Source organism: Rhinolophus sinicus, chromosome X (assembly GCF_036562045.2).
Source record: "Rhinolophus sinicus isolate RSC01 chromosome X, ASM3656204v1, whole genome shotgun sequence".
In the NCBI taxonomy this organism is placed as follows: Eukaryota; Metazoa; Chordata; class Mammalia; order Chiroptera; family Rhinolophidae; genus Rhinolophus; species Rhinolophus sinicus.
The window spans coordinates 44,348,081-44,373,893 of NC_133768.1; the positions used below are offsets into that span (position 1 = coordinate 44,348,081).

General features: G+C 38.0%; 1 protein-coding gene across 6 annotated transcripts in view; it reads right to left on the reverse strand.

The window, feature by feature from the left end:
• The window catches only part of HEPH (hephaestin), an 88,026-nt gene that overhangs the window by 36,952 nt on the left and 25,261 nt on the right, over positions 1-25,813 (reverse strand). For all 6 annotated transcript variants that reach the window (XM_019717518.2, XM_019717521.2, XM_019717522.2 and 3 more), the window contains exons 9-15: positions 17,512-17,643; positions 14,483-14,694; positions 13,376-13,526; positions 10,745-10,957; positions 3,696-3,909; positions 1,871-2,010; positions 936-1,067 (exon numbers count right to left, since the gene is read on the reverse strand). In XM_019717518.2, coding sequence (XP_019573077.2) covers positions 936-1,067; positions 1,871-2,010; positions 3,696-3,909; positions 10,745-10,957; positions 13,376-13,526; positions 14,483-14,694; positions 17,512-17,643 — 1,194 coding nt within the window. The remainder of the gene's footprint in view (positions 1-935; positions 1,068-1,870; positions 2,011-3,695; positions 3,910-10,744; positions 10,958-13,375; positions 13,527-14,482; positions 14,695-17,511; positions 17,644-25,813) is intronic.

Consider the following 25,813-nt stretch of genomic DNA (forward strand, 5'->3'; position numbering starts at 1 on the left):
AGCCCCATCCCACACCTACTGAATCAGAGGCTCTGGTGTTTGATCCAAGAAATCTGTTGTTTAACAAACCTTCTAGGTGATTCTGATGCATGCTAAAATTTGAGAACTGCTGATTTAGATCTTACTTGAGATATCACTTACTCTGGGAAGCCATCCTCGACCATCCAAACATTATATTAAAAACCCTCTTCTACACCTCCCTAGCACACTTTAAAACCCTTGTTTAACACTTAAAACACTGCATTATAATTACCAGTTTACTTGTCTCTCTATGATAATAGCCCGAATTCTTTAAGGGTAGAAACAACTTTTATTTCCCACTGCATCCATATGTTCTAAAATTGTTCCTGCAACCATTAGGCCTCCAGTAAGTATTTATTCAATGAAGAATGAATGAACGAATGAATGAATGGATGAGTGCATGGAATAGCATGTGGTCAAGATTATGGTCACTCTAAATTTAGTATCAGGAGCTTAGTATGTGACTGGGGTTAGGGTTTAGTCTATACTAAGGGGACAACAACTTTATCTACGGCTGGGGTTAGGAATCAATTTGTGGTCTGAGACAGGTAACTCTCTATCCATGATTAGGAGCTCATACTATAGCCAAGGTTAATTTCAGATCTGGGAAGGGTTAGAAGCTCAGTCTCTATTCAGAGTTAAGACTAGTATAAGCCTCCATGTGTAACCAGCGTTAAAACAAAACAAAACAAAACAAAAAAGAGTGTTTGAAACAAAAAAACATAAAACCTAAGGTAGCCTGTTCTAAAACTGAGCAAATGAGTATTTCATAGAGACAAACTCAGGGTGTGGCTTAGGCCTGGATAATATTCCTGTTTCAGTCCTCTAAGAGCATATTTTTTAGGAGCAAGACAGAGGGCTGAAGAAGAAGTGCTGCAAAACCTTTTTCCCCTTCACTAATTATTCCCACTCACCAGGCTCAGCAGCCAGTGGCCAGCCAGTACTAGATTCTAGCACCCCATGGGCATGCACAGAGTAGGGGCGGCTGGCATTATTCTTGAACACCACAGTTAAGATATCACCAACCTCTCCTCTGAGAAGTGGACCTAATATATGCAAAAGAAGGAAAAGTTTCATTAGTGGAGTAGTGGAACAGGGACATAAAAGGCATCAAAGAAAGAGAGATACACAGGAGCTCCCTAGAATTAGGGGTTTGCCCTGCGAAAGCATCCTAATGAGATTGAAAGTCATGATTGGCTTCATTTTTAAATTCAGAAGCCCTTAAACTAATAATGCTACCTATAGGATGAGGGTACTTCAACAATAGAATTATAATTATACCTCCAGTTACCCCCACTTTCCCCAACCCAATACTCTCTATATAATACCCCGAGGTTCTAGAGAATCATGGCTCTGTGTAGTAATTGTTAATAAGGAGTTAGAGTTTGACACAGAGTACAGAATTGTTGGGCTGTCTTAAAGGGCCCCAGTGGATCCCTTCTGTGCAAAGACAAGAATGAGGAAATTCATTGGCCCCTACCAAAGTGAAGAAACAGCAGCAATAATTAAACTGGGGTGCAAGGGTAATACTGGTTCCCTGTATAATAGTTTCCCACTCTTTGATGTTCCTACATTCTCCTGCCTTTAGCATTAAAAAAAAAATCTATCACCTTCAGAGATTCCTAGATATAGAGGCCTGGAAAAACCTGGTTCAGATTGCAGGAAAATTCATTAATTCCCCCACTTTGACTGCTTATTTTCATGGCTTATTTATAAAATATTACTATAGTTCCAGTATATCATAAGGAAAAACTGGTAATGGGGAGTGGGAAGTCTTCCTGATATGACATAGCCTCTCTAGGAGGAGCACAGGCTTCTAGACACTAGGAGGGAAGTGGAATTCCCTTACCTAAGATTCCCAAGTGTTCCTCTGGTCCAGTCCTTGGCCGAGGGATCCTGAACGTACCATCAGTGTATTCCCTGAATACAGCTTTCTTGTATCTGGAACCTAGGAGCCCATTCTCGTTGCTCAGGAAGATGTGACCATAACTAGAGGAATCCAAACAATGGTATCAGCACCTGGCCCTGAACTACTCATTTTCAGATATGAGGAAGCCACATCAGATTTCAGCTCATGTCACAGATAGAAGGAGGGTGTCTATACCTTATGTCAGATTACTCACCACATTGGCTGCATACATGCAATTATATATGACAGATTTCAGTATCTATTTATGTTTTATTGTTTGCCATCATCCAGATAGGAATTTTTAGTACAATTTAGATGGCAAGAGCACTGGGATAAGAATCAGAAGCCCTTGTCTCTAGCTCCAACATTCATGTCTTAGATGGAATTCAGTTGACAAAACGATAAGGTACAAAGTGACAGGAGAGTATTAACTGTTTCTTCTCCTGGAAGGTAAGGGATTGGGAGAGGTAGGGAGAAAATGGAATCATAAAGAAAACATTATTTAATACATATTAATATGTTATACTTTTGGTAAAAATTGCTTTAATAAAGCTATTTCTCTTAATTATAAAAAAAGAAGAAAAAAAAGAATTCTCTTTATGGGATGCTTTTCTGTTTACAAAAAGTTTTATTATTCATTTTATCATTTGACACTCCCAATGGGCTGATGAGGTAGGTATGTCCCAGAGATAGAATCAGTGGTTCACAGGTGACAGGATATATCTTTATTGATACTGTCAGCCAGAAAGGAAGCCAGAACTTGGATTCAAGTCTGTTGTTTCTTCCCTATCTACTTCTAGTCAAGTTCTTTGAACTGTACTACCTCACTTTAAAGAAGAGTAAACCAAGGCCCAGAAAAGGCAAGTCACTTTTTCTAGGTTGCAGAGAAGTTAGCAATAGGCTTCAACCTTCAATAACCAACATAAAGGGCAAGAAGTGACAAAGGGTTGTGAGACTACCAAAAATAAACTATAGTGGAAAATTGCTAAACTGTACCTCAGTTTCTATTCTCCCCTCCTTCCTTTATAGTAATAGAATCACCTAGGATTTAGCTGAGCATATGGCTACCTAACCAGAAATTACACTTTCCAAAATTTCTAGCAGCTAGGTATGACCATATGAATAAGTTCAGGGTAATGGGGTATGAGAGAAAGTGGTGTATGCAACTTATAGGTCATCGCCTTACAGACAATGCTGTTTGTCTTGGACTTCTTCCTCCTTTTTTGATAGCTGGGAATCATTACAACTGGAGTAGTCATCTTAGTTCCAGAGATGAAAGCAAGTGTTATGTGTGATTAGTTCACCTACCAGCCCTGGACTGCTCATCTTTGTATTATTATGTGAGCAAACACTAAAATTCTAACTTATTTAAGCCACTCTATTTTTTTCCTGCTATACAACTTAGCCTGTACCTTAATGACATTTTGTCAAGGGACAGCTGACCTTGAGGTATTCAGTCCCTTGAGTAAGTTCTCTATAAAATTGAAGTCACAGTTATCGTGCTTGTGGCTAACCAGAAGAAAGGAGGCAAAGATTATGAACATGAGGGTGTGGGTAAGGTCTTTTACTTCAGCCCCACAGTATAGTAATATAGAAGAAGCACTGAGTTCCACTTTACCTGCATTCTACCTGAGCCAGGCTTGTTGGTATCTTGTTAGGTGACTTTAGAGAAGTGCCTCCTTCTTTCAGAATTTAAATATCCTCCTTATCTGTAAAGTGGTACAGAGTCTCTGAAAGTGTTACCTCTTCTTTTCTGAAGCCTTACCTGTTCTTCTCAGATTGGTTGTGCCATTCCAGTTCCCAGCTCCTGTCAGGGCAATAGTCCCACTCCACTTCTTCTGCCATGATGTAATAGATTCTTGCAGCCTGGTAGTGTTGGCGAGGGGTGGCTTGGCGACCAGGACATTGGGAGACATTATAGACTGCCCTCATTCCTGCTTCTCTATGGTTGCCTTCCTGGCAGTAAATCTCAAATATCCCTAAGAAAGGAAGAAAGAGCAAAACCTGAATCAGAGTACCCCTGTGTAGTGCCTGGGGGATTTCCTGCCTCTTTCTAGGCATACTTCAGAGAGGGTAGTTTCAGATTAGAGTCTTCTATGCATTATATATAAGATTATTACAGGTTTATTGAGAGCAATGAGCACAGAGTTTAGGGTTCTAACTCCAAAGCTACACTGTCTAACACTAAACTCTGCCACTAGGATGACCAACTCCTCCCTTTACCCAGGGTTTTCCCAGTTTTAGCACTGAAAGTCTCATATCTTTGGAAACTTCTTAGTTCTAAGCAAACTACGATAGTTGGTCACCCTATTTGACACATTAGCTATGTAACCTTGAGGCAATTTTTAAGCCTCTGTATGTTTCAGTTCCCTCATGGTAAAATGAGGATAATTTTAGTTACTTCATTGGGTTAGTTTAGAATTAAACACAATAATATATACACATTTCTTAGCACAGTATATAGTAAACTTTCAATAAGTGAAGCTATAAATAAATAAAGCTGTAATAATTATTATTCCAAGGAAGGCATTGACCAGTTGTCTGCCTTTCCTACCACATAGCAACAAAATAAACGTGGGCTTCAATAGATACATTAAAAAGGAACTTCTTGCTAGATGAAATAAGTCAGATGGAAAAGGATTTGAACTATATGATTTCACTCATATATAGGATATAAAACAAAAAGCAACAAACAAAACAAACAAACTCATAGAACATACAACAGAATGGTGATTACCAGAAGGGAAGAGGTGGAGGGAGGATAAAGAGGATAATGGGGGTCAAATATATGGTGACAGAAGGCTACTAGACTTTGGGTGATGAGTACAGAATGGAGTATACAGATGTGGTATTATTAAGCTGTACACCTGAAAATTATATAAAGTTATTAACCAATGTTACCCCACTAAAATTAATTAAAATAAAAAGAACTTCTTGATTACAAAGATGCTTACTTCAGAGAGCTTTGAAATGGCCTTCTTTAGCTTTTTACAATGAAATATTTGGATATAAGTCTTAAATATTTGAGCTGTGGAGCTGCCTGGACCTGATCTCAAGCCCCAGGTTTCTATGTCAAGGACAGTAAGGCTCTATCTCATGACTACAAACTATTCTTCCTGGCTTTTAAAGGCCTCTACAAGTTGGCTCCAAACTATAAACCTAATCCCACTGCTTACTGTGTTCGAGATTCAACCAGAGCTACAACTAAATTTGTCCCTGACTGCGCTTCTTACATATCTCATTATTTTGTTGGAATTTTTACTTATGTTGTTATTCCCTTTCTGGAATGTTCCTGCCTATACCACCTAATATCTATGAGACCTCACTCATTTTCAAAGACCAACTGTTGTTTCTTCTCTTCCAGGAAGCCCTCTATGGCTATTCTAGCCTACATTGACCACTGCATTGTTGACCTCTTTATTCCTAACATATTTTACATCTAAACCATATAGCTAAGCATTAAGTGCTCCTCTCTTTATTTTTCCTCTATATTTCCTCTTATTTGTTATTTAAGTATAGTTGGTATACAATATTTTATTTGTTATATTAGTTTCAGATGTACAATATAGTGATTTGACATTTTTATACCTTACAATATGATCACCCAACTAATTCTAGTAATCATCTGTCACTGTGTAAACTTGTCACAGTGTTATTGACTATATTCCCCTTCATCTTTTTCGCCCATTCCCCTATTCCTCTCCCTTCTGGCAACATCCTTATGGTCTCTGTTTCTATGAGTCTGTTTTTGTTTTGTTTTGTTTGTTTTGATTTTTAGATTCCACAAAATGGTCCTTTCCACTAGTTTATAGACTCTTGAAGGAATCTACTCTTTTTATTTCCATATCTACTTCCCAACTCTTCTATTTCCCTTACCCACACATCTATTCAACCATTAAGTTCTGTCAGCTCTTCCTTCACAATTATCCTTTCATTTTCACTCTCATTTCCCTAGTCAAAGCCACTATCACCTCTTACCTGGAACACTTCAATAGTCTCCCAACTGTCCTCTCTGCTTCTTTTCCTTCCTACTTCAACAATTTTCCACACAGGATCCAGGATCCTCTTTAACAAGTATGATCCAGAGCACATTGCTCCCTTGCTTTAAATGCTCCAGTCATACTCAGAATACAATCCAAGCTCCTGACTATGGTCTACAAGACCCTGCCACATCTTGACAAGGTTCTCACCAAACTCTTTGACCTCATGCCATGTCAGTCTTCTCCTATCTCACTACATTCCAAACATACTGGCCTTCTTTCTCACCCATGAGCAAGCCAGGCTTATTCCTACCTTAGGACATTTCCACTTTCTGGTCTCTCTATTTGGAATGTCTGCTCAGAGATCTTCATATAGCTACTTTCTCCCTATTATTCAGGTCTCTGTGAATGTTACATTCTCAAACAGGTATTCCCTAAACAACCTCTCTAAAGTAATGCCCCTATTATTTTATCACATTGTTGTATTTTATTTCCTTCTTGACATATATCATGATCTGAAATCACTATTGTTTTATGCATTAATTTTATGTGTTTATTGCAGATCTCCCCTCAGAGTAAAGATCCTGACTATCTTTTCCCCTCTCTACCCTTGTCTTAGAACATGAACGATGTACAATACATATGTGTTGAGTGAATGAATATGCATGCAAATGAATGATTATATACATTGTCCAAAAGTCATACCTTATGGATTGATGTGGATAAGAAAGTATTTTCACTGGAAGGGATAGAAACAAATAGAAGACATTCTGGGAGAGGCATGTGAGTTTGGACTAGAACATTATCTGAGTTTTCTCATATGGACATTGTTGTCCAAGCGACTTCCTTTTTAACACTCTTTTGCCCTTAGTGTCTGAGTCTCCTCCTAACTCCTTGACAAATTATTTTCTGTCTCCTTATTCTGGCTACTCGTCTTTCTTCTACCTCTTAAATGTTCATTTGTGCCTTAAGTTTTCTTTCCTATCACATTACATGTGTATGTACTTGAACTATGAGAACATCCAAATCTCTCTTTGTTGCCTGGACTTCTCCTCCAAGCTTTACATTTCTAACCACAACTATCTAATGTGAAATCCACCCACCTGGATTTCAACAGGAACTTAAAACTCAACATACTCCCCAAATGATTGCTTTCTACTAAAGCCTTACTACCCTGCCTGCTCTTGCTTCTGTATTTGCTCACTTGGTTAATGATACCACCATCCATCTAGTACACAAGCTGGAAACCTCAGGCATCCTTTCTTCTTGCACAGCATTTCAGCAAAGTCCTGTCATTTCTCTCTCAAATATCCCTTAACTCTGCCCCTCCTCACCATCTCTATTGCTCCCATCCATTGGAAGAGCTCTAATCAACTCTTGCAAGAGCCTCCTGTTTTGCCTCCCCTTAAACTTCCCTTCTTGGTGTTCTTTAACAGGGCTGCTATTACAATTTTGCATGAGATTATTCTTCATTGCTTAAGATTATCTTACACATTGCAGAAAGTTTCAGCATCTCTGACTCCCACCCTCTAAATGACAGTATAACCCTCTTCGTATTCCCAGTCATATGACAAATAAAAGTACATCCACACATTTCCAAACACATTTTAGCATACTACCTTGAGTTGAAAAAACATTGAATTAAATAAATTTATGCAATATTCTTCAGGTATACATTGTTTCCAAATCACTGTCTATATGGTTTTTACTGCTTCTTATGCCCTCTTCACACCCATCCCCTTTCTTTGCCTGGTGACAGTTTACTCATACTTAAAAGGTCAGTTTGAATGTCTGCTTTCCTAGGAAAGCTTCACTCCACAAGTCAAGAAGAATTTAGTATAGCTTCCTATGTGTTTCCATCGCTCTTGGCAGATAGCATTATCGTAACCTTATGAATATTGTTTACATACGTACCTCCCTTTCACACTGTTAGCTGCCTCATACATCCTTACATCCCTAGCATCTAGATCAACAACTGAAAGAAAACAGATGTTTACTCTGTTTTGGGGAAATATAATTGTAACAGAAAATAAAAATAAAAAGAAGGAAAAACAGAGAGAAAGACAATGGGAGAGGAAAGAAAAGATACAGATTGGAGGACAAGAAAAAGAATAAAAGAGGAAGGGAAAAGAATTGTACACCTGAAATCTGTGTAATTTTACTAACAATTGTCACCCCAATAAATTTAATAAAATAAAATTTTTTAAAAAAAGAAGTAATGAAAAAAGGAGAAAAGAAGATATACAAAACTAAAGAAGGGAGGGGAATAAAAAAGAAGAAAAAACAAGGGTCAAGATGGGAGAAAAACAGATGAAAGGAAAAGGAAAGAAGAGGAAAAAGAACAAAGTGAAACAAAAAAAAAGGAAAGGATTAAAGAGGGAGAGGAAAAATGAGAGACCAGAGCAAGAACAAGCAGGAGAAAGTATAGAGGGTGGGAAAGGGGGGTGGAAAGAGGGGAATAATGAATAAGGAAAGAGCTCTAATGGTGAAAGAGGAAAGAAACCCTGAGGGATCAGGGCAGTCATAAATATTCTTCTCTTTGCTGCTGAGAAATCTAACATAAATTTGGTAGAAAATAACACATTGCTCTAGCATTTTTATCTGCCACTTTTCCTGGCTATTAAAGCTCTAGTATCGGTAGTTCTATTGGAAGAGTTGAAGTATATTATGTAGGATGATATTTTTAAATATAATATGTAATTTCTGTTAAATGAATATAGGCTTATTAAAACTTAAAGCACAATAAAAAGAGGATAAAAATTACCAATAAACCCACACGATTGAAGCACTTTTAACATTTTGCTGTTTTTTTCTGGGCATTTTTTTCTCTATTTTGTTAAAAATAATTATAACCCTCCAGCACACAGCATGTTGAATCTCCCTAGTGAAGTTTTTAAAAGTCATCCACAAAGCTGCCTAATTACATATGTATATTTACCAATTCCCATTGCTACTACTCTAATCTAGAATCCCAAAGACAAATTCTGGTCTTGGCTTTTCCATTAACTCTGCACTTTTGCCCTGTGCTTTGGAGAGCTACACATAATGGTCTCTCTCAGTAATTTTTTCCGTAGATTTTATTTATTTATTTATTTATTTATTTATTTATTTATTTATTTACTTTCAATTATAGTTGACATACAATAGTATTTTACATTAGTTTCAGATGTACAGCATAGCGGTTAGACATGTATGTAATTTGTTAAGTGACCCCCCCATTAGTCTAGTACCCACCCGGAACTATACATAGTTATTACAATATTGTTGGCAACCCCCAGAGGCAGAATGAAGGATGCTTCAGATTCAAGATATCATCTAAGAGTAAGAATCAATAGGAGTTTAAGGAGAATGGGCAAGTAGAAAAAGAAGAAAGAATAGAGCCAACATGTGTAATCTGAACAAAGCATTTCCCTGCTTCAGGACTCTATCTCTTCCTCCCATTAGTAAAATAAGTGAATTGAGATTATCTCAAAGGGGCTCTGCTAGCTCCAACAGTCTATGACTTTAGAAATCTTCAGAAAGAGGAAAGGGTTTGAAAATTCTGAAAAAATGAAAAAGCAAAATGAGTTTGGGCTTTTGCTAGTAAGAAATTTCAGGAAACTTGAGGCAGAGTAACTTTTCAAGCCTTTATTCATATAAACCCATTTACTCCCTCTCTTCCCATACCAGATCAGAATGTTTTAAAGCCATCTACAGTCACCCTCCTTGGGACTCAGTGTGGCACAAAAATAATTTCATTCTTCCAAAGTAAGGGTGAACCCTGGGGAAGCATATAGACATCGCTGGGGAACCTGACTAATTTTGTAGCAAGGAGATTAAACCTAGGTTTTGGCTTTGAGACCAAGGCTAGAGTAGAGAGAAAGTTCTTTTTTATTCAGAAATTCCCTACCTGAGGTCTCTTGAAAAACACTTGTTTCTGTTGCTCCTTTTAGCTCCATTAACTGTTGTTTCTAATTTGCTAACAACTCTCCTGAGCCCAGTGTCAATCTGAAATTATTAAATTATCAAGGAGACTTATTCAGGGATTTTTTTTCAAATATGAATGGAATTTACAGAACTGAAATAAAGTTTAGTTGGAAATACCTGGAACTGACAGATATTTTTTTTTCCTTACAAACACTATTGCCATCTACTGCCTAAAAAAAGGATATACCCTACGATCTGCAAAGAGAAATTATTGCTACATTATGAAAACTGGAGAAACATTCTAGTCAAATTTCTTCATGAAAGGAAGACAGGGAGAAGGAGAAAGAGAGAGAGAGAGAAAGAAAATAAGAAAGAAATCTAGACACAGAGACGGGGGAGTGATTAGACCAAAATTAAACAGCAAGTTAATGAAAGAGCCTGGACTAGAAGTTTCTGTGTCCCAATTCCTGGGCGAAACTGTTACAGCACATCCCTACCTCATTCCCACCAGAAGTTTGCAGAAATTCTGACAGAATATCAGAGTTGGAAGTGCTTATAGGTACATCTCATGGGCTTCCCTCCCCATGCAGAGACTGTACCTATAGAATCTCTATATGGCCAAAGGGTTACGTGGCTAAGTCCACCCTGTGCCTATATAAGAATTGCTCTGACCCTGGGAAACATTTTTATACCTCTCCTGTTGTTCCAGAAAAGAGCTTCCTCAGCTTTTCATTCTATTATTCCTGCAGCTGAGAAGGGAATTCAAATAACCACACATGGAGTACACATTAAAGGGGAAAAGACAAGTGTTTTTAAAATTTCCTAAGTACCCTCAATAAGACTCTTCTTTTCTCTTCATCAGCCCCCTTCAGCCAGCCCGATACCCAACAAAGCCTCTTAGTTTAGGGCCAGTTGCAAAGGCACTTACCGGGGTTGTCGGGCTGCATCATGGCCGTGACAAAGGTGTGAGGAAAGAGCATGGCTGCACTCTTTCTCATGCCCTGAAGCTGCACAGTGTTGCCCTGGAACATGACCCCATGCACGTCAGTCTCAGTGCCCAGGCCGAGCAGGTGCCAGGCCACTGTGTCACCCTTGCACATGTCCAGCCTGGGCAGGTTAGAGAACAGAAACCCATTAATGGCTGGAAAACAAAAACACAAGACAAAATGGGGAGATGAAACCAGACTACTCAGGCACTGGCCAGCAGCATGGCATCAACTCTGAACTATGGTTTCCCATAACTTGAAATTTCTGAGTCATCCTCAACTCCTCAGCCTTCTTCCCTAAACCAATTTAGTTCTATATATGAAGATCTGCCTCTTTGGGATGAGGGCCCATCTAGCCTTTCTGGCCTCACCTACTGCCCCTCCTCCATCACACCCCACATTCTTACAAAACTGAATTACTCTCCATTACCACAATCCTTCACAGACACACAAAAGTACCAACCTCTCCCTTTCCCACTCCCTTGAAGCTCTTCTCCCTTGGCTTCTGTAGCACCACATTTTCCTGGTTCTCTTACAAAGTCTTTGTTTCTCCTCTGTCTTGTTCTTATTCTCCGTCCCTCTGTAAAGTGTTTAAGTTTCCTAAGGTTTCATACTCTCCTTTCAATCTGTCTCCTCCTCTTCATCTTCACTGCCACTGCCCTGGCTCTACCCCTCATTATCTCTGGCCTGAACTCCTGTAAAAGTCTCTTCCCTGGTACCCCTGCCTGCAGTTTATCCTCCCATCCTCTCTCTCTCTCTCTCTCTCTCTCTCTCTCTCTCTCTCTCTCTCTCTCTCTCTCTCTCTCTCACACACACACACACACACACACACCATTATCCTGTGAGTTCTATTTGCCTCTGCAAGCCCAAAGCCTTAATCATGGTAGGTACTTATAATACGCTTGTTGACTTCACATGCTGTTCCCTTCGCCTGGAATGTACTTTCCTTTGGTCTCTGTTACAGTAAATTGCTACTCATCCATCATGCTCCAACTCGAATGGTACCTCCCTTATGAAGCAGAGTTGTTATTCTATTTCTGGTTTTCATAAAACTTTTCACAAAATTCTGCCATATCACTTACCACAGAATCCAGTGATTTAGTTACAAATCTATCATGCATACTATATTGACCTAGCAGGAAGCATTTTTTCCCCTATTGTTGTTTTCTGTATACGTGTGGCTGCCCAAGCACCTGACATGTTGCCTAATACTAATCAGGTGCTCCATAAATTCCCACTGGAATGAACTTGGTCTGCAGGAGTGTCTTAGTTTTTCCAGCTGATATAACTGACTGGTGATTGGAACCAAGACATGGAGCCAAAAGACAACACACTTGTACCCTCTACACTCTCTCTACACTCCCCTCAGAAATATAGGGAGGCCTGCTTGAAGCTGATCTCTCTTCAATGTCCCCACATCCAATGGAACTATATTTAATATAACCCTATTTGGTAATCCCCTGGGATGCTAATGAGAACATTGCTAACATCCTGATTCTGCTTCACCTGCCTATAATGTCTGATTGCAGACCTATTCAGCCTTCAAGCCCCAGCTCAAGGCTTCCCTTCTTCCAGGAATCCTTTAATTGTATTGCTCTTCATTAATGTTTTCCTTCTTTGAACTCTATGTCACTTAAAATCTGTTCCACACAATTTAGTACTTAATTATAGTCCATCTTGGATTGTTGTATAATTGTTTCATGGGTGTTATTAGTCTCATCTCATTGCAAAATGCTGGGAGAGTCTTGCAAACTGGGACCGTGTTTTTCCATTCGTTCACTCACACACCAACCCATTTCATTAATTTGGTAGTTCACTAGTTCATAAGCATTTACTGTGTATTAGACAGTGTAGAGGATACAGAGATAAGCAATAAACAATACTCACCTTTAAGAATACTACACTTTAGCAGAAGTCCAAAGCAACGTATAACAAATAACAATAATATTGGGGAGTGTATGGAACTTGCTATTAAAATAGTCTGATAAAAATGCAATAGTAGTAGTTCAGAAGAGGGTGTCATAATCCTGGGTTTAGGTGATAAAAAATGGTTACATGGAGGAAATAACTTTTGAGTAGGGCCTTAGAGAATGGAGAGAATTTTCCCAGGCTGGGGGCAAAGATGTAAGGATGGGCTTTTTAAGTGGAGGGTAAAACATTGCAAAAGCATGAAGTCAGAAAAGCCAAATCCACACAGAGAAAAGTAGCCTTTTTTTTGGCTGGAGTATAGGGTTGTGGGGCAAGGGTAGTAGGCGATAAGGGAGGAGATAAAACTGGAAAGATGTCATGCCAGCTTACTCTTCTCGATCTATAGTAGATTCCTTGTGCGCAATCCTCATTTCACAGTACCTTTATCTAGTATCTCCCATACTGTGTTAACACAGGACACCTCACTAGAAGGTGCTAAGTATAAGATGTTTTGTCAGATGTAATCCCTCAAGCTAGCTCATCCCTTGGACAGAGCTGAACAGTGGAATCACAGTTTTCAGGAATGGGTCATGATTAAGTTTAGGTTAGATTTTATTTATAACCTCTCAGTTGTAGCTGAGAACAAAAGCACTCAGTCCCCATACCATGCATCTGATTGGAGTCTCGGAAACCCACGGCATCCTCTGAGAGTAGTCGGGAATCCAACATAGCAGCTACTTGATTGGTATTGCTGTACCAGCTCTTGTTCTCATCCAACACAGTGAAAAGGAGAAAGAATTCTTTATCCACCCCTTTCTGTAGGCCCAGCAGAAGAGAAGAGAGAGATAAATGACAACAGTTTCAGCAATTGTAGACTGTGATGCTCCAGACACGATGATCCCTGATTCTTTCCCATTTCCTTTTCCAAACACAGAGTTGAGCCCATATCTCCTGCCTAGAACTGCAGTTGTCACTAGACAGTTTTTCCTCAGGTAACTTCAAATTGCAAGTAGGTTCAGGAGGTCCAAATAAAGTGACAAGACTTGGGGAGAGGAATTGTGAAAGGGAGCAAGGAAGAAGCACAAGATGAGGATTATGGAGAAGAGTTACAGAGTATGATGACGTAGAAGAGAGCCTATAGTCACTTGGGGAGGAGTGAGGAAAAGTGGCTAGGAGATCAGGGGAGGACTCTGGTGGGATTAGAAAATAAGAAAAAAGTAATTATAATAATTATTAATATGCTATTTATTATTATTATTACTGCTAACATTACTGAGTGCTTTCTAAGTACCAGACACTGTGCTAAGCACCATATGGATTATTTTAATTAATCCTCACAGAAACCCAAGATATCTTCTTCCACTGTGAACCCTTTACTACAGATGAGGAAACTAAAGCAAAGAGAGATTAAGTAACTTACACAAGGCTACACAGCTGGAAATGGTGAGCTGGATATATATGAAAGAAGACAACCAAATATTAAAGCAGATTTAGGAATTTGGAGCAAGGGTTAGGGGCCACTGAGATGAAAAAAATGAGATGAGAGGATATAAAGTAGAAAGGAACAGAGACTAAGGAAGATGTGTGTTTGTGAGTGAAAAAATAACATGCAAGATACCATGAGGTCACCAATTATTAATATCTGATTCAAACCTCGGTTAATGTTTTCTATTCCCTCATCTCTAGAACCCAGTTCCGTGCCTAACTCCTAGTCAGCAACCCAGCTTTATCCTCCCCTCAACAGACTTTCTAGCTAGAACCCCTGCCAATACCTGTTTGCCATCTGCACCCAAAGCACCAGCCTTGCACACTAGCAGGGGGCCCACCAGACCAGAATTTGTATCCTTTATGGGATCCACAGCAGAAAAGTACATCCAGGTGAGACAGGAAGGATCCTGAGCAGTAGGGCCGGCGTGGGGGGGTACTGTCCAGTGGTATGTTACTTTCTCAAAAGGCTTGGCCAGTAAGCCAGGGTGGGATGAACCTGCAGGGGAAACATGGGACTCATTACTCACATTGGCTAAAGTGAGGATCATCAGTTTCAAACAGTGAGGTAAAGATCTTAGACTACAAAGGCATTTTGGAGCAGCAGCAGGAACAGCAGTAACATTGAATATTAAATATTGGAATGAATCCTGGGTAGGAGTCAAGACACTAGAGTTTGTTTCCTGGTTCTGCCACATCTTGTTATATGAACTGGAGAAATTTAAACTTCCCCAAACTTTTCCAAACTCATAGGACCTAAGAGTTATGAGGCCCAAAAAGTGTCTTTAAAACTTATTTGGAATACCCCTCATTTGAAAACATATATTTATCTGCTCTTATATTCCTACCTCTGTCAAAAAATTTCCAGAGATGGGAGATTAACTACCTGTTATCATAGCCTGTTTCATCTTTTAATAGTTACGATTGTTGAACACTTTTTCCTTCATATATATATATATATATATATATATATATATATATATATATATACATCTATACATCTATATATATATATATATATATATATATATATATATATAGTGGACGTATATGTGTGTATATGAAAAACACTAAGGCTGTAAGTTCTTAAATGAACACAAGTCATGGTTAAGCACATAAAAATTATTTTAAATTTTCAAACCTATTAGTAATCATAGTAGTACCAATAAAATAGCTAGATAACTTTTGCCCGTCAAATTAGCAATATTTTACAAATTAAAATAGTCAGTGTCAGTGAGAAATGATTCAGATGGCACTTACCCCTCTCACTCAGTTATAAAAAGGGTACATGAAAATAACCTTTTTGGGGGAAAAAATGTTGGCAAAATGTATCAAAAGCCTTAAAAAGGTTCATATCCACAAAAACTGTTAAGATATACAATAAATACTAAAAGGAATATTCAACCTAATGCAAATCAAAACAACAGGGAGTTCTGTTGTTGTTTGCCTACAAGACTGACATTTTGACCAAGATTAAAATGGCTGCCCTGTTTTGGTGAGGTTTTAAGAAAATGGGTCTTCCCTTTCAGTTACTAGTGACGGAACTCAAAATTGATGGGACCGCAAATTTTTCCAAAGAGCAATTTGGATGAAGTTACCCAAAATTTTAATGTGTGTACCCTCAGACACAGTGATTCCACATCATAAAAATATATTCTGGTTTTTTAATTAAAGTTTATTGGGGTGACAATTGTTAGTAAAGTTACATAAATTTCAGGTATACAATTCTGTATTACATCCTCTATAAATCACATTGTGTGTTCACCACCCAGAGTCAGTTCTCCTTCCATCACCATATATTTGATCCCCTTTACCCTCATCTACCACCCCCCTCCCCCTTACCCTCTGGTAACCACTAAACTATTTTCTGTGTCTATGAGTTTTTGTTTCTCATTTAAAAAATTGTATATATATATACATATATACATACATACATATATATATATTCTGAAGAAATAATCATAAAAGTGTGCAAAGAAGCATATACAAAGATATTTGTAGTATAACCTGTAACAGGATGGTATAACTTAGTATGCTATTAACTTACCTTTCCTTATTCATTCATTGTTCACTTGAAAATTTCAAACATATAGAAAAATTTAAAGGTTAGAACAATAATCACCCTACCACCTGGAGTTGATTGTTAATTTTCTGCATGCTTTAATTCATCTACATCTATGTGTATGTATATCTACACACACATATATACACACACATAGTTTTTGTTTGTTTGCTTTTGCTAAATAATTTAGAAGTAAAATGCAAGCATCATGATATTTTATTTCTAAATATATCAGTAAGCATCTCCTGTATTACCACAATAACATTACCACACCTAAAAAATACATTAATATCATCTAATATCCATCCTATATAAAAAAATTTCTAAATTATTTCCAAAATGTCTCTTAAGGCTATTTTTTATAACTAGAATCAGATAAGTTTTACATGTTGCCCGTGGTGTTGTCTCTTTAATTTTTTCCCCTATGGCATTGACTTCTTGAAGAGATTAGATCAGTTACCTTGTAGAAAGTTCTTTTAGTATAGAGTTGACTGTAATTTTGCCCTTTATGCTTTCAGTATTTTTAATATTTTTGGCTTGGGATTAGCATGTGTTAATATTCTCATAGAAAACAAAAAATTAATTACCCAATAATCCCACTTTAGGATTCCCTCCAGAGATAGAAATCCAAACCATATGTGTGTATTCATTCATTGCAACATGATATACAATATTCTACAATAATGGAAACTAATTTACTTGTACAAACAATAGAGGATAAGATAAAACAACTACGGCAAATCCATATGACGGAGTATTATATAGTCATTAAAATATTTATAACATTATTATGTAATTGGAAAATGGACAAAATATAATGGTAAGTGAAAATAGTGTGATATAAAACTATGCAAACCACATGATCACAAATCCATAAATATATATATATATATATATATATATATATATATATATATATATATATATTTTATAAGCACAGATAACATATTAAAAGGTATATAAAATGTAAGGGCATTTTATCCAGGAATGATGTTTATTTATTTTATAATTTTCCACATTTTTCAAAATTCCATAACATATATATGTTATTTTTATAATCAAAATATATTTAAAAGTGGTCTCTTATTGAGTCCAGCTCTGCCTTGCTATAATATCATATATTCATTCAACAACATCCACACATGGCTGTTAATTCTATTTCCTTTTCCCTCCTTCCCTCCCTTATTTATTGGTCCTTTAGAGCTACCTGCTATTACCTGCAGCCCACATTAGCTGGAAACCCTGCCTGCTTACCATCATTGTACACAGTTCCCTCGTAGTCTTTCTCATAAAAGACCCCATGAGGCTGTATGCTAAATGCCTGTGAGGCCCGGTTGTAGAAGGTCACCTGGATGGTGTCGCCCACCTCAGCCCGGATCACTGGCCCTGTTAAATGGCAAGAAGAGACAATAAAAATGAAAACAGGGATAGCAAGGGAGGATGGAAACAGAAAAAGAGGGAAGGAAAGAAAAGGGAAGTGAAAAAGAGAGCTCCTGTCTTTGCAATGATAAGAATAATCTTTTGCAAGTATATTGCAATTTACAGCTATAAAAAACACATTAAAATCCATTGTACCATTTTCATCCTCAAATATCATTCTAAGGTATACAGGGCAGGGGATATCTTCAGTTTACAGATGAAGAAAGTGCAGCTCAGAGAGGTGGAATTGATCTGCTCAAATTTGAATGACTGATTAGGGAAAGAGACAGGGCCTAAAGACAGGGCTTTCTCCCACCCCACTGCCAGGTCTAATTACATTTCCCTTGCCTTTATTGCCCCAGTTCCCATAGTTGCATTTCCTGGTAGGACCAATCTAAATATCTGAGCTTGCCTGAATCCTAAACCAATTCTGAACAGATAAAATTGATATCTTCCATCCAGTTTCTGAACTAGGTAGTCTGGCCATGACTACTGTACTTTTCTTGCTCCACTACCCACCACCTCTGACCTAGATTAGGTCACTTTGAGACCAACCAGAAATACCAATACAATACCCTCAGCACTTATGCTGAATCTAACCCTAGCTCAGAGTTTCTGGCTTGGTTTCTACTAAATGCGCACACCTAATGATCGACCTCTGTTCAAGACTGGTGACCAATACCCCACTCATAATAATGGATGAAACAACCAGACAGAAGATGAGTAAGGAAATAGAACATTTAAACAACACACTAGGCCAACTAGATCTAACACATACAGAACACTGTACCCAAAAACAACAGGGTACATATTCTTCTCAAGTGCACATGGGAAACTTTCCAAGATAGACCATACATCAGGCTTCAAATTAAGACTCAATAGATTTATAAAGATACTATATGAATCGTCTTCTCCAACCACATTGAGATGAAGTTAGAAATAAATAAGAGAAGGAAAAATGGACAATTTAGAAAATTGCAGAAGTTAAACAATGCATTTTTAAAGAACCAATAGATCAAAGAAGCAATCACAAGGCAAATTAGAGAATACTTAGAAGCAAACAAAAATGAAAATAAAAAAATAGAGATTGACATCATCAAAATGGCAGCGTGAGGTGGCCTCTGTAAAGCTCCCCCGGAATTTAAAACTAATCCAAAAACAATAACTCCACACGGGACTCCCTGCACAGTGGACAGGCAAGAAGAAGGGGCCCACTACTGAATTCACCTAAAGGTGGGCTAATCGCACGAGCCCGGGAGGATGAAAGGGAGAAGTGCCGTGAAGGAGCTGCGTCAGAGCCGGATACACCCCTGGCTCGGGGATACGAGCTCGCTGCATCCCGGAACTACCGCAGATGCAGGAGAGGAAAGAACTCGAAATGCTAGGGCTTTGCTTATGGCCCACAGGGCTGAGGGGGCAGCATATAACACAGCTGAACTCAACGCTCACGGCAGAGACCTCGGAGAAAAGACAAGGGAAGAAAGCGGAAAATGGTGGTTTAAGCCCTTACTGCCGAGCAGGGAATGGAGGCCTTAGGCAATGAGACTGGCCGCCCCCTTCCTACAAACCCAGGGCTCGGCCTGCCCCCACTGGCCCGATGATGGAAGTGGAACTGTAGCAGTGTCACAACAAAAGAACAGAATAATTGCTGTTCTGAGAACTGTGAACCGCAGACACGGATTCGAAGCCCACCTAGTTCCACGAAAGGGGAGGGAGCTGTGGAGGCGGGACCGGCTGAGGTGGTGGTTGCGGCCATTGCTCTGGGCCACCGCTCACAACTCACCTGACCCCTGGCCCCAACTATCTTGGCGGATCCCTGCAGGAGTAAACAGAACTGCTGAAACATACAGGCTCTGAATCTGGTGCAGGAAGAGTTTTGGAACTTCAAAAGCTCTCCGCATACCCACCAGGACACTACGCCCTGTGACCCAGGCAAACAATTAACAGAGGAGAAGCCCGTCTCCCAAGGAATCCCCCCCTTGTGTGAGAAGCTGGAATGGTGCAGAAAAAACATAGCACTACTGTGAGGGAGAGAGAAAAAAAGGCTGCAGTCTGAGAGAAAACAAAACATTCTACCAACAAGTACAGGAAAAAAAAAGAAAGACCTCTTCCTATCAACCCGTTGCAGAAGCCACTCCTGTAGAAGTCTAGGAAGAGAAATAATAAATCAGTAATTGCCATGAATAACCAAGGCAACAAGACAGCTCAGAAAGAAAGTGTAAAGTCTCCAGAAAAGGAACTTAAAGATATGGAAATATGTGACTTAAATGACAGAGAATTCAAGATTGCAGTTCTGAAAAAAACTCAACGAGATGCAAGAAAACACAGAAAGGCAGCTTAATGAACTCAGAAACACAATCAAAGAACATGAGCATTTCACGAAAGATATTGAAATTTAAAAAAAACAACCAAATAAAATTTCTGGAGATAAGAACTCAATAGAAGAAATTAAGAATGAAATAACCAGCTTAGGCAGTAGAGTTGACCAGATGGAAGAAAGAATCAATGACATTGAAGATAGAAACCTGGAACTTACACAGATGGAAGAAGAGACTTGAGACTTAAAAGAAATCAAAGAACTCTACAAAAACTTTCTGACTCCTTCAGAAAGAGAAACATAAGAATAATGGGCATACCAGAAGGAGAAAAAAGACAAAAGGGAACAGAGAATATATTCAAACAAATTGTCAATGAGAACTTCCCAAACTTGTGGACAGAACTGGACCCTCGAATCCAAAAAGCAAATAGAACACCTAGTTACCTCAATCCCAACAGGCCTTCTCCAAGGCACATTGTATTGAAGCTGTCTAAAATCAACGACAAAGAAAGAATCCTCAAGGCAGCCAGGGAAAAGAAGACGGTAACTTACAAAGGAAAGCCCATTAGATTATCATCAGATTTTTCAGCAGAAACTCTACAAGCCAGGAGCGAGTGGAACCAAATATTCAAACTATTGAAAGAGAGAAATCATGAGCCAAGAATAATATATCCAGCAAAGATATCCTTTAGATATGAAGGAGGAATAAAGACCTTTCCAGACATACAGAAGCTGAGGGAATTTTCTAATACACGACCTGCACTACAAGAAATACTAAAGGAGGCTATTCGACCACCATCAACAGGGACAATTTGTGGCAACCAAAACTCAAAAAGGGGAGAGTAAAGGCCTGAACCGAATATGGGAATGGAGAAAGTAAGCGTGCTGAAGAAAATGGAATACTCTAAATATCAAACTTTCTTTTACATAAACTTAAGGGTAACCACTCAAAAAAATCCAGAACTGAAATATATACTGTAATAAAAGAAGAAACAGAGGAAACATCATAGAATACCACCACACAGAAATAATAGACAACAACAAAAGGCAAAGAAACAATGGAGACACAGCCTTACCAGAAAACTAAAGATAGAATGACAGGAAATCCTCACATATCAATAATCACCCTAAATGTAAATGGACTGAACTCACCAATAAAAAGGCACAGAGTAGCAGATTGGATCAAAAACTAAACCCAACCATATGCTGTCTCCAAGAGACACATCTCAGCTACAAGGACAAGCATAGACTCAAAGTGAAAGGGTGGAAATTGACACTCCAAGCAAATGGTACCCAGAGAAAATCAGGTGTAGCCATAATGATATCAGATGAAACAGACTTCAAGGTGAAAAAGATAACAAGAGACAAAGATGGACATTTCATAATGGTGAAGGGACTGTACAACAAGAAGACATAACAGTCATCAATATTTATGCCCCCAATCAGGGAGCACGAAATATACCAAGCAACTACTAACAGAACTAAAGGGAGAAATTGACCAAAACACAATTATACTAGGGGACTTAAATACATCATTGACAGCTATGGATAGATCATCCAAACAGAAAATAAATAACGAAATAGCAGCCCTAAATGACACATTAGATGAAATGGACATAATTGACATTTATAGAGCACTTCATCCTAAAACATCAGACTATACATTCTTTTCTAGTGTACATGGAACATTCTCAAGGATAGACCATATATTGGGACATAAAATCAGTCTCAACAAATTTAAGAAGATTGAAATCATACCAAGCATATTCTCTGATCACAAGGCTTTGAAATTGGATATCAACTGCAAAAAGAAAGCGGAAAAAAACACAAATACATGGAGATTAAACAACATACTTTTAAAGAAGGACTGGGTCAAAGAAGAAATTAGAGGAGAGATCAAAAGATACATAGAAACAAATGACAATGAAAATACATCCTACCAAAATTTTTGGGATGCAGCGAAAGCAGTTTTAAGAGGGAAATTTATCTCATTACAGGCCTATCTCAAGAAACAAGAAAACTCCCAAATAAATAACCTCATGTTACACCTTAAAGAACTAGAAAAAGAAGAACAAGTAAAACCCAAGGTCAGCAGAAGAAAGGAAATAACAAAAATTAGAGCAGAACTAAATGAAATAGAGAACAAAAAGACAATAGAAAAAATTAATGTGACAAAGAGCTGGTTCTTTGAAAAGATTAACAAAATTGACAAACCCTTGGCTAGACTCACTAAGATAAAAGAGAGAAGACACTAATTAACAAAATCAGAAACGAAAAAGGGGAAGTTATCACGGACACCACAGAAATACAAAGGATCATCCAAGAATACTATGAAGGACTATATGCCACCAAATTCAACAACCTAGAAGAAATGGACAAGTTCTTAGAAACATATAGTCTTCCAAGGCTGAACCATGAAGAACTGGAAAATCTAAACAGACCGATCACCAGTAACGAAATTGAATCAGTCATCCAAAACCTTCCCAAAAGCAAAAGTCCAGGACCAGATGGCTTCACTAGTGAATTCTACCAAACCTTCAAAGAGGATCTAATACCAATCCTGCTCAAACTCTTCCAAAAATTGAAGAAGAGACAGTACTCCCTAACTCATTTTATGAGGCCAACATTACCCTGATACCAAAACCTGGTAAGGACAACACAAAAAAAGAAAACTATACACCAATATCTCTGATGAATACAGATGCAAAAATCCTAAATAAAATTCTAGCAAATCGAATACAACAATGCATTAAAAGATTATTCATCACGACCAAGTGGGGTTCATCCCCGGGGCACAAGGATGGTTCAACATCCGCAAATCCATCAATGTGATACATCACATAAACAAAATAAACCACACAAATCATACGATTATATCAAATGATGCAGAAAAAGCATTTGAAAAGATAAAACATCCGTTTATGATTAAACACTTCATAAAATAGGTATAGAAGGAAAATACTTTAACATAATAAAGGCCATATATGACAAACCCTCAGCTAATCTCATAATTAATGGTGAAAAACTGAAGCCCTTTGCTCTATATTCAGGAACACGACAGGGCTGTCCTCTATCACCTCTGCTTTTCAACATAGTGTTGGAAGTCCTTGGCAGAGCAATCACGCAAGAGAAACAAATAAAAGGCATCGAAATTGGGAATGAAGTTAAATTATCACTCTTTGCAGATGACATGATGCTATATATAGAAAGCCCTGAAGACTCCACCAAAAATCTATTAGAAACAATCAACGGATACAGTAAATTTGCAGGCTACAAAATCAACGTACAAAAGTCCATTGCTTTCCTATACACTAACAATGAAATTTCAGAAAAAGAAATACAAAAAACAATTCCTTTTGCAATTGCAACAAAAAGACTAAAATACCCAGGAATAAACTTAACCAAGGATGTGAAGAACCTATATGCTGAAAACTATAAGACATTTTTGAAATAAATTGAAGAAGACACAAAGAAATGGAAAGACATTCCGTGCTCATGGATTGGAAGAATCAACATAGTTAAAATGGCCATATTACCCAAAGCAATATACAGATTCAATGCAATCCCCATCAAAATCCCAATGGCATATTTTAAAGAAATAGAACAAAAAATCATCAGATTTGTTTGGAACCACAAAAGACCCTGAATAGCCAAAGCAATCTTAAGAAAAAAGAACAATAATGGAGGTATCACACTTCCTGACTTTGGCTTGTACTACAGGGCTACAATAATCAAAACAGCATGGTATTGGCAGAAAAACAGACACATAGACCAATGGAATAGAATTGAGAACCCAGAAATAAAACCACATAAATATGGACAGATAATTTTTGACAAAGAAGCTAAAAACATACAATGGAGCAAAGACAGCCTCTTCAATAAATGGTGCTGGGAGAATTGGATAGCCACGTGCAAAAGAATGAAACTGGACTGCTATTTGTCACCATGTACCAAAGTTAATTCAAAATGGATCAAAGACTTAAGCATAAGACCTGACACAATAAACTGCATAGAAGAAAACATAGGTACTAAACTTATGGACCTTGGGTTCAAAGAGCATTTTATGAATTTGACTCCAAAGGCAATGGAAGTAAAAGCTAAAATAAACGAATGGGACTATATGAAACTTAAAAGCTTCTGCACAGCAAAAGAAACCATTGACAAAATAAAGAGGCCACCAACTGAATGGGAGAAGATTTTTGCAAACAGTGCCTCCGATAAGGGCTAATATCCAGAATATACAAGGAACTCATGCAACTCAACAACAAAAAACAAACAACCCAATTGAAAAATGGGCAGAGGACTTGAAGAGACATTTCTCCAAAGAGGACATACAAATGGCAAATAGACATATGAAAAAATGCTCAACATCACTAATCATCAGAGAAATGCAAATCAAAACCACAATGAGATATCACCTCACCCCAGTCAGAATGGCTATCATCAACAAGACAAATAGTAACAAGTGTTGGAGAGGCTGTGGAGAAAAGGAACCCTCATACACTGTTGGTGGGAATGCAGACTGGTGCAGCCGTTATGGAAGGCAGTGTGGAGGTTCCTCAAAGAATTACGAATAGAATTGCCGTATGACCCAGCAATCCCTCTCCTGGGTATCTACCCAAAAAATCTGAAAACATTTATACATAAAGACGCGTGTGCTCCAATGTTCATTGCAGTTTTGTTTACGGTGGCCAAGACATGGAAACCACCAAAATGTCCTTCGACAGATGAATGAATAAAGAAGTTGTGGTATATATACACAATGGAATACTATTCGGCGGTAAGAAGAGATGATATAGGAACATTTGTGACAACATGGATGGATCTTGAAAGTGTAATGCTGAGCGAAATAAGTCAGCCAGAAATAGCAGAGAACCATGTGATTTCACTGATATGTGGTTTATAACCAAAAACAACAAAAGAAAAAGACAAACAAATGAGAAACAGATACTCATAGACACAGACAACAGTTTAGTGGCCACCAGAGGGTAAGGGGGATGGGGGGTGGGGGTGGGAGATGAGGGTAAGGGGGATCAAATATATGGTGACGGAAGGAGAACTGACTCTGGGTGGTGAACACACAATGGGATTTATAGATGATGTAATACAGAATTGTACACCTGAAATCTATGTAATTTTACTAAAATTGTCACCCCAATAAATTTAAAAAATAAATTTGAAAAAAATTGTGACTAGAATTACCATATGACCCAGCAATCCCTCTCCTGGGTATCTACCCAAAAAATCTGAAAACAGTTATACATAAAGACATGTATGCTCCAATGTTCATTACAGCTTTGTTTATGGTGGCTAAGACATGGAAACAATCAAAATGTCCTTTGATAGATGAATGCATAAAGAAGTTGTGGTATATATACACAATGGAATACTATTCAGCGGTAACAAAAGATGATATAGGAACATTTGTGACAACATGGATGGATGGATGAGAGTATAATGCTGAGCTAAATAAGTCAGACAGAAAAAGCAGAGAACCATATGATTTCACTGATATGTGGTATATAAACCAAAAACAACAGAAGAATAAGAGAAACAAATGAGAAACAAAATCTCATAGACACAGACAATAGTTTAGTGGTTACCAGAAGATAAGGGGCGTGGGGGTGGGAGATGAGGGTAAAGAGGATTAAATATATGTTGATGAAAGGAGAACTGACTTTGGGTGGTGAACACACAATAGGATTTATAGATGATGTAATACAGAATTGTACACCTGAAATCTATGTAATTTTACTAACAATTGTCACCACAATAAATTTTAAAAAATAATAATAAAAAAATAAAAAACAATACATCATA